The sequence below is a fragment of the Camelus bactrianus genome, chromosome 11 (assembly GCF_048773025.1).
Source record: "Camelus bactrianus isolate YW-2024 breed Bactrian camel chromosome 11, ASM4877302v1, whole genome shotgun sequence".
NCBI classification, from domain to species: domain Eukaryota; kingdom Metazoa; phylum Chordata; class Mammalia; order Artiodactyla; family Camelidae; genus Camelus; species Camelus bactrianus.
The window spans coordinates 67,151,418-67,163,706 of NC_133549.1; the positions used below are offsets into that span (position 1 = coordinate 67,151,418).

General features: G+C 54.5%; 1 protein-coding gene across 2 annotated transcripts in view; it reads left to right on the forward strand.

The window, feature by feature from the left end:
* Positions 1–10,348, forward strand: part of UNC5B (unc-5 netrin receptor B) — an 84,126-nt gene extending 73,778 nt beyond the window's left edge. For both annotated transcript variants that reach the window (XM_010951642.3, XM_010951643.3), the window contains 7 exons: positions 469–556; positions 1,440–1,608; positions 1,765–1,998; positions 3,920–4,069; positions 4,620–4,784; positions 5,618–5,799; positions 6,679–10,348. In XM_010951642.3, coding sequence (XP_010949944.1) covers positions 469–556; positions 1,440–1,608; positions 1,765–1,998; positions 3,920–4,069; positions 4,620–4,784; positions 5,618–5,799; positions 6,679–6,844 — 1,154 coding nt within the window. In that variant the 3' untranslated portion in view covers positions 6,845–10,348. The remainder of the gene's footprint in view (positions 1–468; positions 557–1,439; positions 1,609–1,764; positions 1,999–3,919; positions 4,070–4,619; positions 4,785–5,617; positions 5,800–6,678) is intronic.
* Positions 10,349–12,289: the final 1,941 nt, after the last annotated feature.

The window sequence follows — 12,289 nt, forward strand, 5'->3', positions numbered from 1 at the left end:
GGGGTCCAGACCTGCTTTTACCTTACTAGGGCAGGGGAACTCTCTGAACCTCAGTTTCACCATCTGTTAAGTGGGAAAGAATGTATGTAGTTCAACAAACCTACAGAGTACTGTTGAAAAGACAGGGCTGCCCATCTCAGGTTGCAAAGGCAGCCGTTGACAGTTTCCCAGTGTCCCACTGAGCTAGGGCTGGAGCTAGCACTGGTGCTTTCAGACTCAAGGTCTTTGCCTCATCCCTACACCCCATTGCAATGCCAGAGGCCCCCGTGTTACTGGACGACCCCTCTGCTGTTGGTGACCTGGCCTTTCCTTGCACCCAGTCCCCTCTCCCCACCACTGCTGGTGACCACCAGGAACTCAGATGTCTTTCTCTCCCTGCTCCAAGCTGGAGCCAACCCCTTCATCCCCTTTTCTAAGCTCCTGGACTCCCTCCAGCCCCTCCCGGCTGATTCCTCCCTCTCCCCCTAGGGGTCAGCCTGCTGGTGCCTAATGGAGCCATCCCCCAGGGCAAGTTCTACGAGATGTACCTCCTCATCAACAAGGCAGAAAACACCCTGTGAGTAGCGAGACCCCAGCCCCGGCTGCCCCCTCATCTGCCTCTCTCTCCCTGCTGCTTGCCCACATGGGGCTCAAATATCACCATCTTCCCTTCTAAGCCTGATCCTAAGGCCAGAGGGAGTTCTCCAAGGAAGACATGGAGTCTTTTTCATTTTTTAAAAATTGAAGTATAGTTGATTTACAATGTTTCAGGTGTATCCAAGGAAGACATTGATAGATCTTTTTATGTCCACATTTAAACCGTGCAAAACCAGCACAAGTCATAAAACTGAAGGCCAGTTGACCAGCTGGCTGTAATATGACAAAGGGCTAATATCCTTACTACATAAAGAGGTTTTAGAGACGAGTAAGAAAAACTGAACATCTCAGTACAAAAATGGACAAAGGATATGAACCAATAATTCACATACAGTCTCTCTCTTACACACACATACACATACACAGTGGCCCAATAGGTTATGAGAAAACGTTCAACCTAACTGTAGTCAAAGAAATAGTAATTCAAACAGCCATGAGATACTGGAAGTTTCTTTGCTTCATGAACTTGCAAAGATGTCATAATACCTTTATCCTGTCGAGAGTAAGGGAACACGGCCTTCCCCTGGCGTGTTAATCGGAACACAGATGGGTACCACCAGCTTTAGGGAGGGCATGTTAGCAACACCTATCAGAAACATCTTAAGAGTGCAGAGCCTTTGAAGATGGGAGCAGGGTTGGCCATGAGGATGTCGTGGTGTAATAACAGCAAAAATCTAGAAACAATCTCAAGACCTGTGCCATTTTTCCTTAACCCCTGACTTCTGGGAGCCCCAGGGGTGCAGAGCAGGAAGTCCGGCACCGCTCCCTCACTGTCTCCCTCCTGCCCTCCACCCCACCCCCAGCCCGCTTTTGGAAGGGACCCAGACAGTATTGAGCCCCTCGGTGACCTGCGGGCCCACGGGCCTCCTGCTGTGCCGCCCCGTCATCCTCACAGTGCCCCACTGTGCCGAAGTCAGTGCCGGCGACTGGATCTTCCAGCTCAAGACCCAGGCCCACCAGGGCCACTGGGAGGTGAGGAGCCAAGGCTGGGGCCAGAGCCGCTATCCCAATCTGCCCCAGGAGGCCTCTGGAGCTAAGAGAAAGCCCCTTTCCTCCTGGCCCAACCTGACGGACCCCCTTCAGGCCCTTGGCTGACCCATCCACCTCACCCCCACTGTCTTCCTGCAGGAGGTGGTGACCCTGGATGAGGAGACCCTGAATACCCCCTGCTACTGCCAGCTGGAGGCCAGGTCCTGCCACATCCTGTTAGACCAGCTGGGCACCTACGTGTTCACTGGTGAGTCCTATTCCCGCTCGGCTGTCAAGCGGCTCCAGCTGGCTATCTTCGCCCCCGCCCTCTGCACCTCCCTGGAGTACAGCCTCAGGGTCTACTGCCTGGAGGACACGCCTGTAGCACTGAAGGTAAGGCCAGGACAGGGGCACCTACAGAGGCCTGGTGCACTGCAGGTGCCTCACCCCGAGCCAGCCAGTACCTTCCAGTATCCCCCTCCCTGGGATCATGGTACCTTCCAGGCACCCTTCTGCCACCATCAGCCTCATTCATTCATTCATTCCTGAAACATTGAAATGGCATCAGACCCTCAAGATATAGAGATGAGTCAGGTACAGTTCTGCCCTCACTGAGCTGCAGGCGAGAGATCTCTGACAGAGGGCTGCAGGAGCACCAGGCTGGGAGGCCTTGGGTTGTTGGGGAGACGATCAGAGAAGGCATCACAACAGAGCTGACCTTAGACCTAAGCCCCAAAGGACAGGTAGGAGTCCCAGGCAGAGAAGGGAGAAGGGCAATCCAGGAGACAGAGCAGCTTACGCAAAGGCAGGTGTGGTGTTGTTCTGTGTGCCAAAGCATGCAGTGGGTGTGAGTGTGGTGGGCGGAGAGATGGGGCTGGAGAGACAGGCAGGGCTCAGCCTCCCAACAGTCTTGGGGCCATGCCAAGGAATTTGGAACCTATCCAGTGGGTGGGGGCAGAGAGCTGGTAGACATTGGTTCACAGGCGCTCTTTTGAAAGCTACACTATGGGGACGGGTAGGCAAGAGGCAGGGAAGCCAACTGGGAGGCTGCAGCTGGACTGTGGCGACAGGCAATGAGGAGAGGGAGCTGGCCCCTGTGTCAGTCAGTAGAACGGACAGAAGCAGTGACTGATGGGAGGAGCAGGGGGAGAGGGGAGCAGTCAGGGCTGACAGCTAAGTTCCTAGTGTGTGGACAGAACGGACAGTGAGGGGGCCATGGTAGATGAGGAGGGGCTTGGAGCAGGGAGAGAGAAGGTGAACGGGTCGGATTTTAGCACCCAGAACCTGATGACGGCAGGTGTTAGTACCACCCTGTCCCCACCAGCCTCTAAGTCCCCGTCCATTCTCTGCCCAGCCCTCCCACGGATTCCCAGGACCTCAGTCTCATCCTGACAAACACTGGAAGAACACAGCCCCTTGGCCCTGTGTAAACCCCTTTCCCTTCTCCAGCCTTCCGTCCATCCCTCTGTGAAGCCTCTTTTCCTGTAGCTCCAGGCCCCTTCCTACCCGTGGACTGTGGTCTGTACTCCTTTGCCTCCTAGTCTCATGAGACTTGTCTCAAACTCCAGCTTGCTGACTGATGCAACACAGGTGAAAAGGCCTCATGGGAGTGTGAGTGTCTCCTGCTGGGACCAGGCTGACCTGAAATTCCAGGAGGCCCATAATGGCTTGGAGGTGCCTGGGAAATGCTCCTGCAGCCTGGATCTCTTGGTACTAGGGCATGGCTAGTGTCCAGCTATGGTCAGAGAATGAAATGGAGATCAAGAGGGAAACTAGCACATTCGGCTGGTTGGCATTCTGTTTATTCATTCCCCATCTGTCCACCTGTCCATCTGTCCATCCATCCATTCATTCATCCATCCAACTTTCTGCATCTGTCTATATACTCATTCAGTCCATCTGTCCACGCGGCCATCACTCATCCATCCATTTATCTTTCTTTCCATCTGTCCTTCTATTTATATAGCCAGTCATTTGTATATTCACCTGCACACCACTTTGTCTGTCTGTCTTTATCTATCCATCTATCAGTCCATCTGTTTACCCATCCGTCTATTAGTTCATCTATCTATTCAGTCATCTACAAATCTATTCTTCCATCTCTCTGTCCCACTGTCTGTCCATTCATCTGTTCATTTCCCCATCCATCCATCCATCCATCCACACTATAAATCTTCTATGAGCACTTACCAGATGCCCAGCCCTGTGGCTACAGCCTGCCCACATGTGTCCCCAGCCCCCAAATTTACAGCAGGAAAGGGCCCATAAGCCAAATATGATGGGCTTCCCCTTCTCATTGCTGCCCGGCCCACAGGAGGTGCTGGAGCTGGAGCGGACCTTGGGAGGCTACCTAGTAGAGGAGCCAAAACCCCTGCTGTTTAAGGACAGTTATCATAACCTGCGCCTCTCCCTTCATGACATCCCCCATGCTCACTGGAGGAGCAAGCTGCTGGCCAAGTACCAGGTGAGGACTGGGCCAAAGGACCGGACTGGGGAGGGGCACACCTTGGGGGATTGCAGAGAGAAGACCAATTCCCCCTCCCTTCCTCCTCCCTGGGTCCTGCAGCCTTGGTCCCCACCCCCACCCCCATGTCTCTCTCTGTCCCCCTCCCACCCCTACCCCATCACACACTCCCAATACGAATGTCTGTACACATCATCTTCAAAGAGGCCTTACCATCTTTAAAACCATTCACGCCTAGCAGATTGTCCAGACTAATCTCTGATGGTCACATCCCTCTGCCCGTGCCCATCTGTGTGACGCCATTGATCCCACAGGGCTTCCCAGCCCCAGCCACATACATGCACACAGTCATATACTCACACTTGTGCCTTTTCCCCCATACACTCCCTTTCTCGGCTGAAGGGCCCCTGCCCAGCTCTTCTCCCTCTGCCCATCTGGATGGAGAGGTTCCCCCCTCCCTGAGGCTGGTCCCATTACCTTCCTCCTCCTCCATTCCCCAAAGGCAGGGCAGGCTGGCTTCGCCTCCTTGACCCTGCACCCCCTCCCCCAGGAGATCCCCTTCTGTCATATTTGGAGTGGCAGCCAGAAGGCCCTGCACTGCACCTTCACCCTGGAGAGGCACAGCCTGGCCTCCACGGAGCTCACCTGCAAGATCTGCGTGCGGCAGGTGGAAGGGGAGGGCCAGATATTCCAGCTGCACACCACACTGGCAGAGGTGAGGGCCAGAGCATGGACACCCCAGGGGGCTGGGGGCGCAGCCTGCAGATCCCATGCTCCCCCTCATCTGGGGGAAATGCCATCTCCCATCAAGATGTGTGTGAGCTAGGATGTGGTCACTCTCTGCTCACAGCTGTGACTTAGTGAGTGCTGAGCCTGTGCCTGGCCTGTCCCAGGTGTCATAAAATATCTCACCAAATCTTCACAACCACCAGGGAGACAGATACGAGGATCCCCACCTGGGAGATGAGAAAGTCGGTTTTTAGGGAGGGCAGGTATTACGGACCTTACATTAGACCAATGCTTGGCCCAAGTCTGTGGCTTTCTACCACTACAATCAAGTGAGTTTCCAAAACCTCAGCCACCCGGGGGGACAATGCTAAGCCCTCTTGCAGTGCAGAATAAAGAGCACTGAATGTAGGTCTAGACCCAGCTCTGCCACTAACTTGGCATGTGACTGTGGATAAGTCACTTCCCCTTTCCAGACTTCATTTTCATTTATGTAAAAATGGATCCAAGTGCATTAGACTGTGGCTGAGGCCCCTCGTGACTCTGTAATCACCAGACGGCATCAGCACTAGCCTGGGGAGTGCGTTAGTTTGTGCACCCTAAAGGCCAGGGGTGGGGCAGGCAGCCCTGGCCCTGGAGAGCTGACCTTCCAGGGGAGGAGGCCTTTGACCCAGCAGCTGGCGCCTGCCCAGAGGGTGCGGAGTGGCTGGAGCCTCCATGAGCTCACAGTCCCCAGGCAGGGAGCCTGGATGGGCAGGTGCCCAGTGGCATTGCACACAGGGAATTCTCTGCCCCTCTCACCCTTGCCCCCTGCCCTTCCAGACGCCTGCTGGCTCCCTGGATGCCCTCTGCTCCGCCCCCAGCAGTGCGGTCACCACCCAGCTGGGACCCTATGCCTTCAAGATCCCACTGTCCATCCGTCAGAAGATATGCAACAGCCTGGACGCCCCCAGCTCGCGTGGCAACGACTGGCGGCTGTTGGCACAGAAGCTCTCCATGGACCGGTAAGTGTCGGGACGGCCTGTCCCACCTGGACCACAGCCACCCTCTCCCTCCCTTCGTCCTCAGGGGGCAGGCCGGGCAGGCAGTCTGACAGTCCAGGCTTGGATCTACCTTTGGCAGTACATCGGGGGCTCGAGTCTGGGTGTGCTAAGCCTGAGAAGCCAGTTCCTTGAGCAGTGTCGTGTTCAGAGCACTGGCCCACGAGAGCCAGGTTAAACCAGGATACCAGCCAGGTGTGATCACCGTCAGCAGCCCTGTGCCCAGGACAGAACAGACATTCTGGAAATGCTTGCTGAGTGTGACACAGTACATCTTGATGTCAGGACTCTTCTGGAGAACTTAAAATGCTGGATAGATATACTGGTGATAGTCATCATTACTATTACGGTATACTTGATGAGAAGACGTTTAATAAAACTGCACTGAGCAGATGCCATGTAGAAGACATCTTACTAGAAATGGGAGGGATTTACAAAGATGTCTAAGGCTTTGCTCCTGCTTTCAGGGGAGTGCGTGTGGCAGGGGAGACCAGGCAGGGAGCAGATGTGGGAGGGAGCGAGAGAACAGAGCACTAGGTTTGGACAGTCTCCCCTGGGGTCACTATCTTTCAGTGATAATAATAATGATGCTGGTGCTGATGATGAACAAGACAGTTTCCATTTTAGAGATGAGGAAACTGAGGCTCAGAGAGGAGCAGTGACTTGCCCAGGGCCACACAGCCTGCAAGCAGAGGGGCTGGGAATCAGACTCAGGATTATGGGAGCCCAGAACCCATGGTCCCAATACTCCTGGGAGGTACTCCCAGTGCTCCCTCCACCCCAGGCTCCTGGGAGGGGCTGAGCATTTTGGGAGCCCAGGGACCTTCTCCTTCCCTCTATCAGGTACCTGAACTACTTTGCCACCAAAGCAAGCCCCACAGGTGTGATCCTGGACCTCTGGGAAGCCCTGCAGCAGGACGACGGGGACCTCAACAGTCTGGCGAGTGCCTTGGAGGAGATGGGCAAGAGCGAGATGCTGGTGGCCATGGCCACTGACGGGGATTGCTGAGCCGCCCCAGACCCGCAGGCTGGGAGGGACCAGCAGGAGGCCGGCACAGGCGGGCCCGGGGCAGCCTCCTGTGGGGCATTTGGGCCTCCTCTGCCCCCGAGCTCACAGCCAGAATCGCCCCTCCTCCTCCTCCTCCTCCCCTTGCCTGCCCCCACAGACCACGACCAGCCTTAGGAAATCCATGGACTTTGTGGCTGGGAGGACCCAGCATTCCTTCCCCATCCCCTGCTGACTCTCCTGACCTCAGACCTTTGTGCAGGAACCAGGATGAGGCTGGGGCCTCTGGAGGGGAGCAAGGAGGTGGCCCTCCCACCCTCAGCCCCGGGGCCCCGGGGACATCTGTTTTAGTTGTGTTCTTCATTTTCTTCCTCAGTTACTGATTTCTCCCTCCTCCTGAAGCCCCTTCCTCCTTTCACACCATTTTCGTCTTTGAAGAGTCAAGTACAATTCAGACAAACTACTTTCTCCTGTCCACAAGTGAAAAGGAAGAGGAAAGAAAGAAGGAAAGAAAGCAAGCTTCAGACTGCTAGTAAGGCTCAAAATAGAAGAAAAACACCAGAACCACAAGGGAAAAGAAAAACCCAGTTTCTTAGGAAACGCAAATAATTTATTATCCAGATATTTGGATAAGTCCTTTTTAAGAAAAAAAAAAAGAAAAGAAAATGAAAAAACAACACACAAAAAAATAGAAAACACTTTTCTTGAGTGGATGAGTGTGGGCATGCTCATTGGCTCTGGCCAGGAGCGTGTGTGTGTGTGTGTGTGTGTGTGTGTGAGCGTGTGAGAGAGAGACTCAGGGAGAGAGACTGAACAGGAAACATTTTCCTGCTAATGATTCTACCTTAGACTACATTCTTACAAAGCCTCAGCTTCCCCAGTTCTACGGGATCAGATGAGGTTTGAGCCATGGTCCCATGTTTTCCTCTAAAATTCTAAGCAGACACTTAATCCATAAAGCCAGAAGCCTGAGGTCTGGTGTGGAGTGAGGTCCCCACTCCCTCTCACAGCCCGGGCGGATGCCCCAAGGCTCCTCTGGGTTCCTAGGAATCTAGATTAAGAGGCCCTGGGTTGGACAATGTGGATGGGCCAGCCCAGCTGTGAGCCAGGGAGAATTTCCAGTACTGTTGTCTTAGTGGCTCATGGAGAGGGGGTGCAGCCCAGAAGTGGGGCCCTAGCAGAGAAAGAAGTTGGGGATAATCCCCTATGAACACCTCTCCCCTGACCCCAGGATGGGGCCAGCCGGGGCACCCCGACCCTCAGCCTCTAGACCAGGTGGCTGGAGCAGGGTGGCGTTCTCTTAATGCCAGGGAGTCCAGGAGCTGCCCTTCCCAGCCTTGGTTTCTCCTTCTGTAAAACAGAAGGGATGGATGAGAGGGCCTCTCTAGCTGCATGAACTTCTGGGCTTCAGGGTGGTTTTGAGGAGCATGTGAGCATCAGCCCTGTGGCCTGGAAGGCTGGGAGGTGGGTGGCCTGGCTCTGCTTTACACGCCGCCCAGAGTGGAGGAGGAAGGGTGGGAGGCTTTTTTTCCAGCTCCCATCTCTGCAGGCACCTCCCTTCCACCCTCTCCTCGCCCTCCCGGGGCAGTCTGGGAGAGCTTGAATAAGCTTTGACCGGCAGGGTTGCCAGAGTGGAGGGTTCCAGAATGTTCTGAGAGGCCATCAGGGTCCCTTTTGGCCATCTGGCAGTGGCTGGGACCAGAATCTTGAGCAGGTGCAGAGACCTCATCAAAAGCCTCTCCTCCTTGGTACCCAGGGCAAAGCAAATGCTAGTGCTGGGCACTGACCCCTGGGCTTGCCACACAGGTCTGTGAGCAGCTGCTGGGACCAGCTTGGGCGTATCTTGCCTTTGCAAGTCTGGTCTCCTGGGAGGAAAGCAGGTTTCGGGGCTGTAGTCCCAGCCAGTGTTCCCACCCTGGCCTGCCGTGCACTCGGGGATTTATTGGATGGGGGTTCTCACCAGCCATCAGCCCTGCTAGGGAATGGGTTGGCTGTGGGCATTCACAGGCTCTGGGTTTGAGACAGGGTTCCTTTTTATCAGGGCTGCCAAAGGGGCCAGGCCTGCATCGGACTTGGGCCCCTGAGGCTGAGACCACGGCTCTTTACCCCAGCGCCCATGTGGACGTTGCCTCAGACAAAGGCAGTGAGCCTTCTCTGCCAAGGTGCCTGGCCTCAGTGGGCTCAGCCTCCCTGCTTGCTCCAAGTCTGAGCTGTGGGAGCCCATGTGCTAGCTTGAGGGCAGCCTCACCAGTGCTGCGAAGGGCTTTACTGGTGCTGTTCCCCAGCTGTACGATGCCCACAGGCAGCCTGCAGTCCAAAGACCTGTGCTCAAGCTCCGCTTTGCCATTAAACTGCTGTGTGACCTCGGGCACATGATGGCCTTCTCGGGGCCTCTTTTCCTTTTTATACCTAGAAGTCCCCACAGCTGCTGTCAGAGACCCTTTGAGCCTTGACACGTCATCATTGTAGGCTTTTGATGGGAACCCTAGTGGGTAGAGGTTGACTGCGGTGTGCTATGCCCTTCCTCCCCGCCCCACCCTCAGAAGCCAGCTTCCTCAGATCCCAGGACGGAAGTCCTTGGTGGATGAGGCCAGGCCAGCCACCCAGGTGCCATTTCTAATCTGATTTCCCGAAATTGTGTACCAGGGCCTGGAGCACAGAACCAGTTGGCTGCAGCCTCCTGGGAGGGTTCAAACTGTCCAGCTTTATAAGAAAAGCCTAGAACGGATTTGCTGGCCCCATCAATCTACTGAGGCTGCTGTGACTACATCTGCACACTGCCTGCCTTGGGGTAGGATGGTGATTTCTCTGCTTATTCAGACCTGAGAAGCAGCCCCATGCGGCCCAGTACCCTGAGAGCAGCAGATTAAGTGCACAGTGTTTAAGTCTCTCTCCTCTCCGTGTGCTTGCACGCGCATGCGTGTGTGTGTGTGCTTTGATCGGGCACATCAGCATGCCCCTCCAGGAATATGTCCCCACGTGTGTGTGTGTGTGTGTGTGTGTGTGTGTGTGTGTGTGTCCTCCTCGCGTCCATGCTGGGACATCTGGAGGTTGGCATGCCTGTTTTTGCCCTCTCTGAGTCCACAGGGTCAGTCGGTGTATCTTCTACGTGCCTCTCCCTCTGCCTTCTCTCGCAGTGCCCCAGGCTCCGGAGGGGCTCCAGAGGGACCCTCCCCATCTCCTGGATGATCCAGGGCCCTCTGGTCCCCATCCCCCAGCAACCAGACAGCTGAGCCAGGTCCCTTAGCAGGTCCTCTGAGGAGAGGTGACCAGGAGCCTGAGTGCAAGGAGCAGCTCTCCTGGGGGCAAAGGGCTGGACCACCTGCCTGGGCCATCGACATGGTAATATGCCCAGGGCTGCAGGGCTGCAGGGATGGCCCTAATCCCACCTCTGTTTATTCTGTAAACTACAACCTGTAAATAACGTTTAGCATTCCTATTGTAACAAAATTAATTTTTATGAAATAAATTATATTTCCTAGTCTAATAAAAGAAATCCAGGTTGTATTCTGCTGTCTTCATGACTGTCTCTCTATCAGCAATTGGGAATGACCTTCCTGCTTTTCTCAAAGATCCACGAGTTTGGGGCAGAGAGTCATTACCAGAGCTCTCAGCTCCTGAAAATGATCACATTCAACTGCCTGATTGTACAGAGGGTGGAAACTGGCCCAGAGAGGAATAAGAACTTCCTCGTGGTCACACAGCAAGTTGGCTCTGGATCCCAGTCCCTGTTCCCAGCCAGCATCTCAGTGTGTGAGCATTTGCGGAATGTGTTCAGGGGTCAGTCATTTGAACCTGCCATGGGCTAGGAGATGGGCGGGACAGACGACAGAGATGAAGCCCCCAGGCATCCCTGTCTGCCTGTGAGAAGTTCAGAAGGGTGTTGCCCAGCTGGGGTGAGGCTGAGACATCAGTTGAGAGCACTCGCCTGAGACATAAGGAAATCATGCAGCTAGAAAGGGAATGATGGGTGGGCTGAAATTGTGTGGCTTTGGACCTAGGCTTCCCTGCACTGTTGGGCAGGGTACACACTGGACAAGAATATCATCTCTAACAGGAAAGGTGGTGCTGTTCCCACATAGATTGTAGATTTCTGTATTTACTATGACATGTTTCCAGCAGATGGCAGTAAAGGAATTTACTCTAATAACATCAACATATTAGTGTTAATTTTCCTATAGATGGAAGTCCCTTGAGGGAGTCTTTTTTTTTTTTTTTTCTTCTTCTAATTTGCACAAAGGTGTCAGATAACTGGCAGCAGATCTGATCTCTGCCCAGCGGACTTCAGGCTCCCTGTGTGAGAGGAGTCTGGTCCCAGCATTTTCCAGCATGCATTACCTGCTCCATGGGTGGATTCTGTGATCTCTGAAGTTTGGGGTGAGGGCACCCTCTGGCTCCATAGCAGAGAGTCACAGCACATTAAAGGCTCTGAGAAGGCCTGTGTGAAGAAGCTGGTTTCCTCCTAATAATACAGGGTGTCCCAGATGTTTTTGGCCAGGGAACCCTTTTGTAATCTTGCCCTGAAGGGCTCTGCCAGCTCTGACTTTCAGGGATCCGTGGCTCTAGGGTGTGTGCCACGTATGGCCTGGCTGTCCACTGGGAGTAGGGAGCACCTGCCGGCTGGGTCCCCTGGGAGCTTATGGTCTAGGGGGAGGTGGAATTGGCAAGGCATGTATACAAACAAGCACAAGACCCACCACTCAAATTGTCAGAATTTCCTGAGGACCCAGAGTACCTGGAGCCATCACATTTGTGTGTGTGTGTGTGTGTGTGTGAAGGAAGGGAATGAGGGGATAGCCTGAGGTGGGGCAGCAGCCCGGGGAGGAGGTGGACAGAGTCAGGTGTGGGACAGTTATTTCATACAAGTAGCCCAGGAGTCAAGAGTACCCATTTAAACCCCCTCACCTCTGACTACCACCTAAACAGGATGGTCTCTTGCCACCTGCTCCTTGGTGGGTTGCAAAGGGTTCCAGCCTGGGAAGCAGGGGACCTGGTTCTAGTCCTGAAGCTGTGGGGGTCATTGTCCCTCCCCAAGCCTCAGTTTCCCCATCCATGAAATGGGGGCTTAGACTTGCTGCTCTGTAAGTTTTCTCTGCCTAGTATAGTTCTGTAATTTGGGGGAGGGTAGTCCTCATTCTAGGCAGGAGTGTGACAGCCCCACCCCTTGGACCCTCCTCTGTCACTGTCCCAGGATGGATGAGGGACAACCAGGAGCAGGCAGAAGATGGGCTGGTTCTGACTATGTGACTGAGTGGCTGCCCAGTGAGGTGCCCTAGAGCAGGGCAGTGGGGTGACAAGGCTGCCACACATGCCAGCCAGCAATCTTCAGGTCATGCTCTGTTGCCCCTGAAGGGTTGCTGGATGCAGCTGGGCCACCGGCTGCCCTTTCCTTCACTAGGAGCCATAAGGAGAGAAAATCCATTCCAACCCAGCCAACAGCTGGAATTC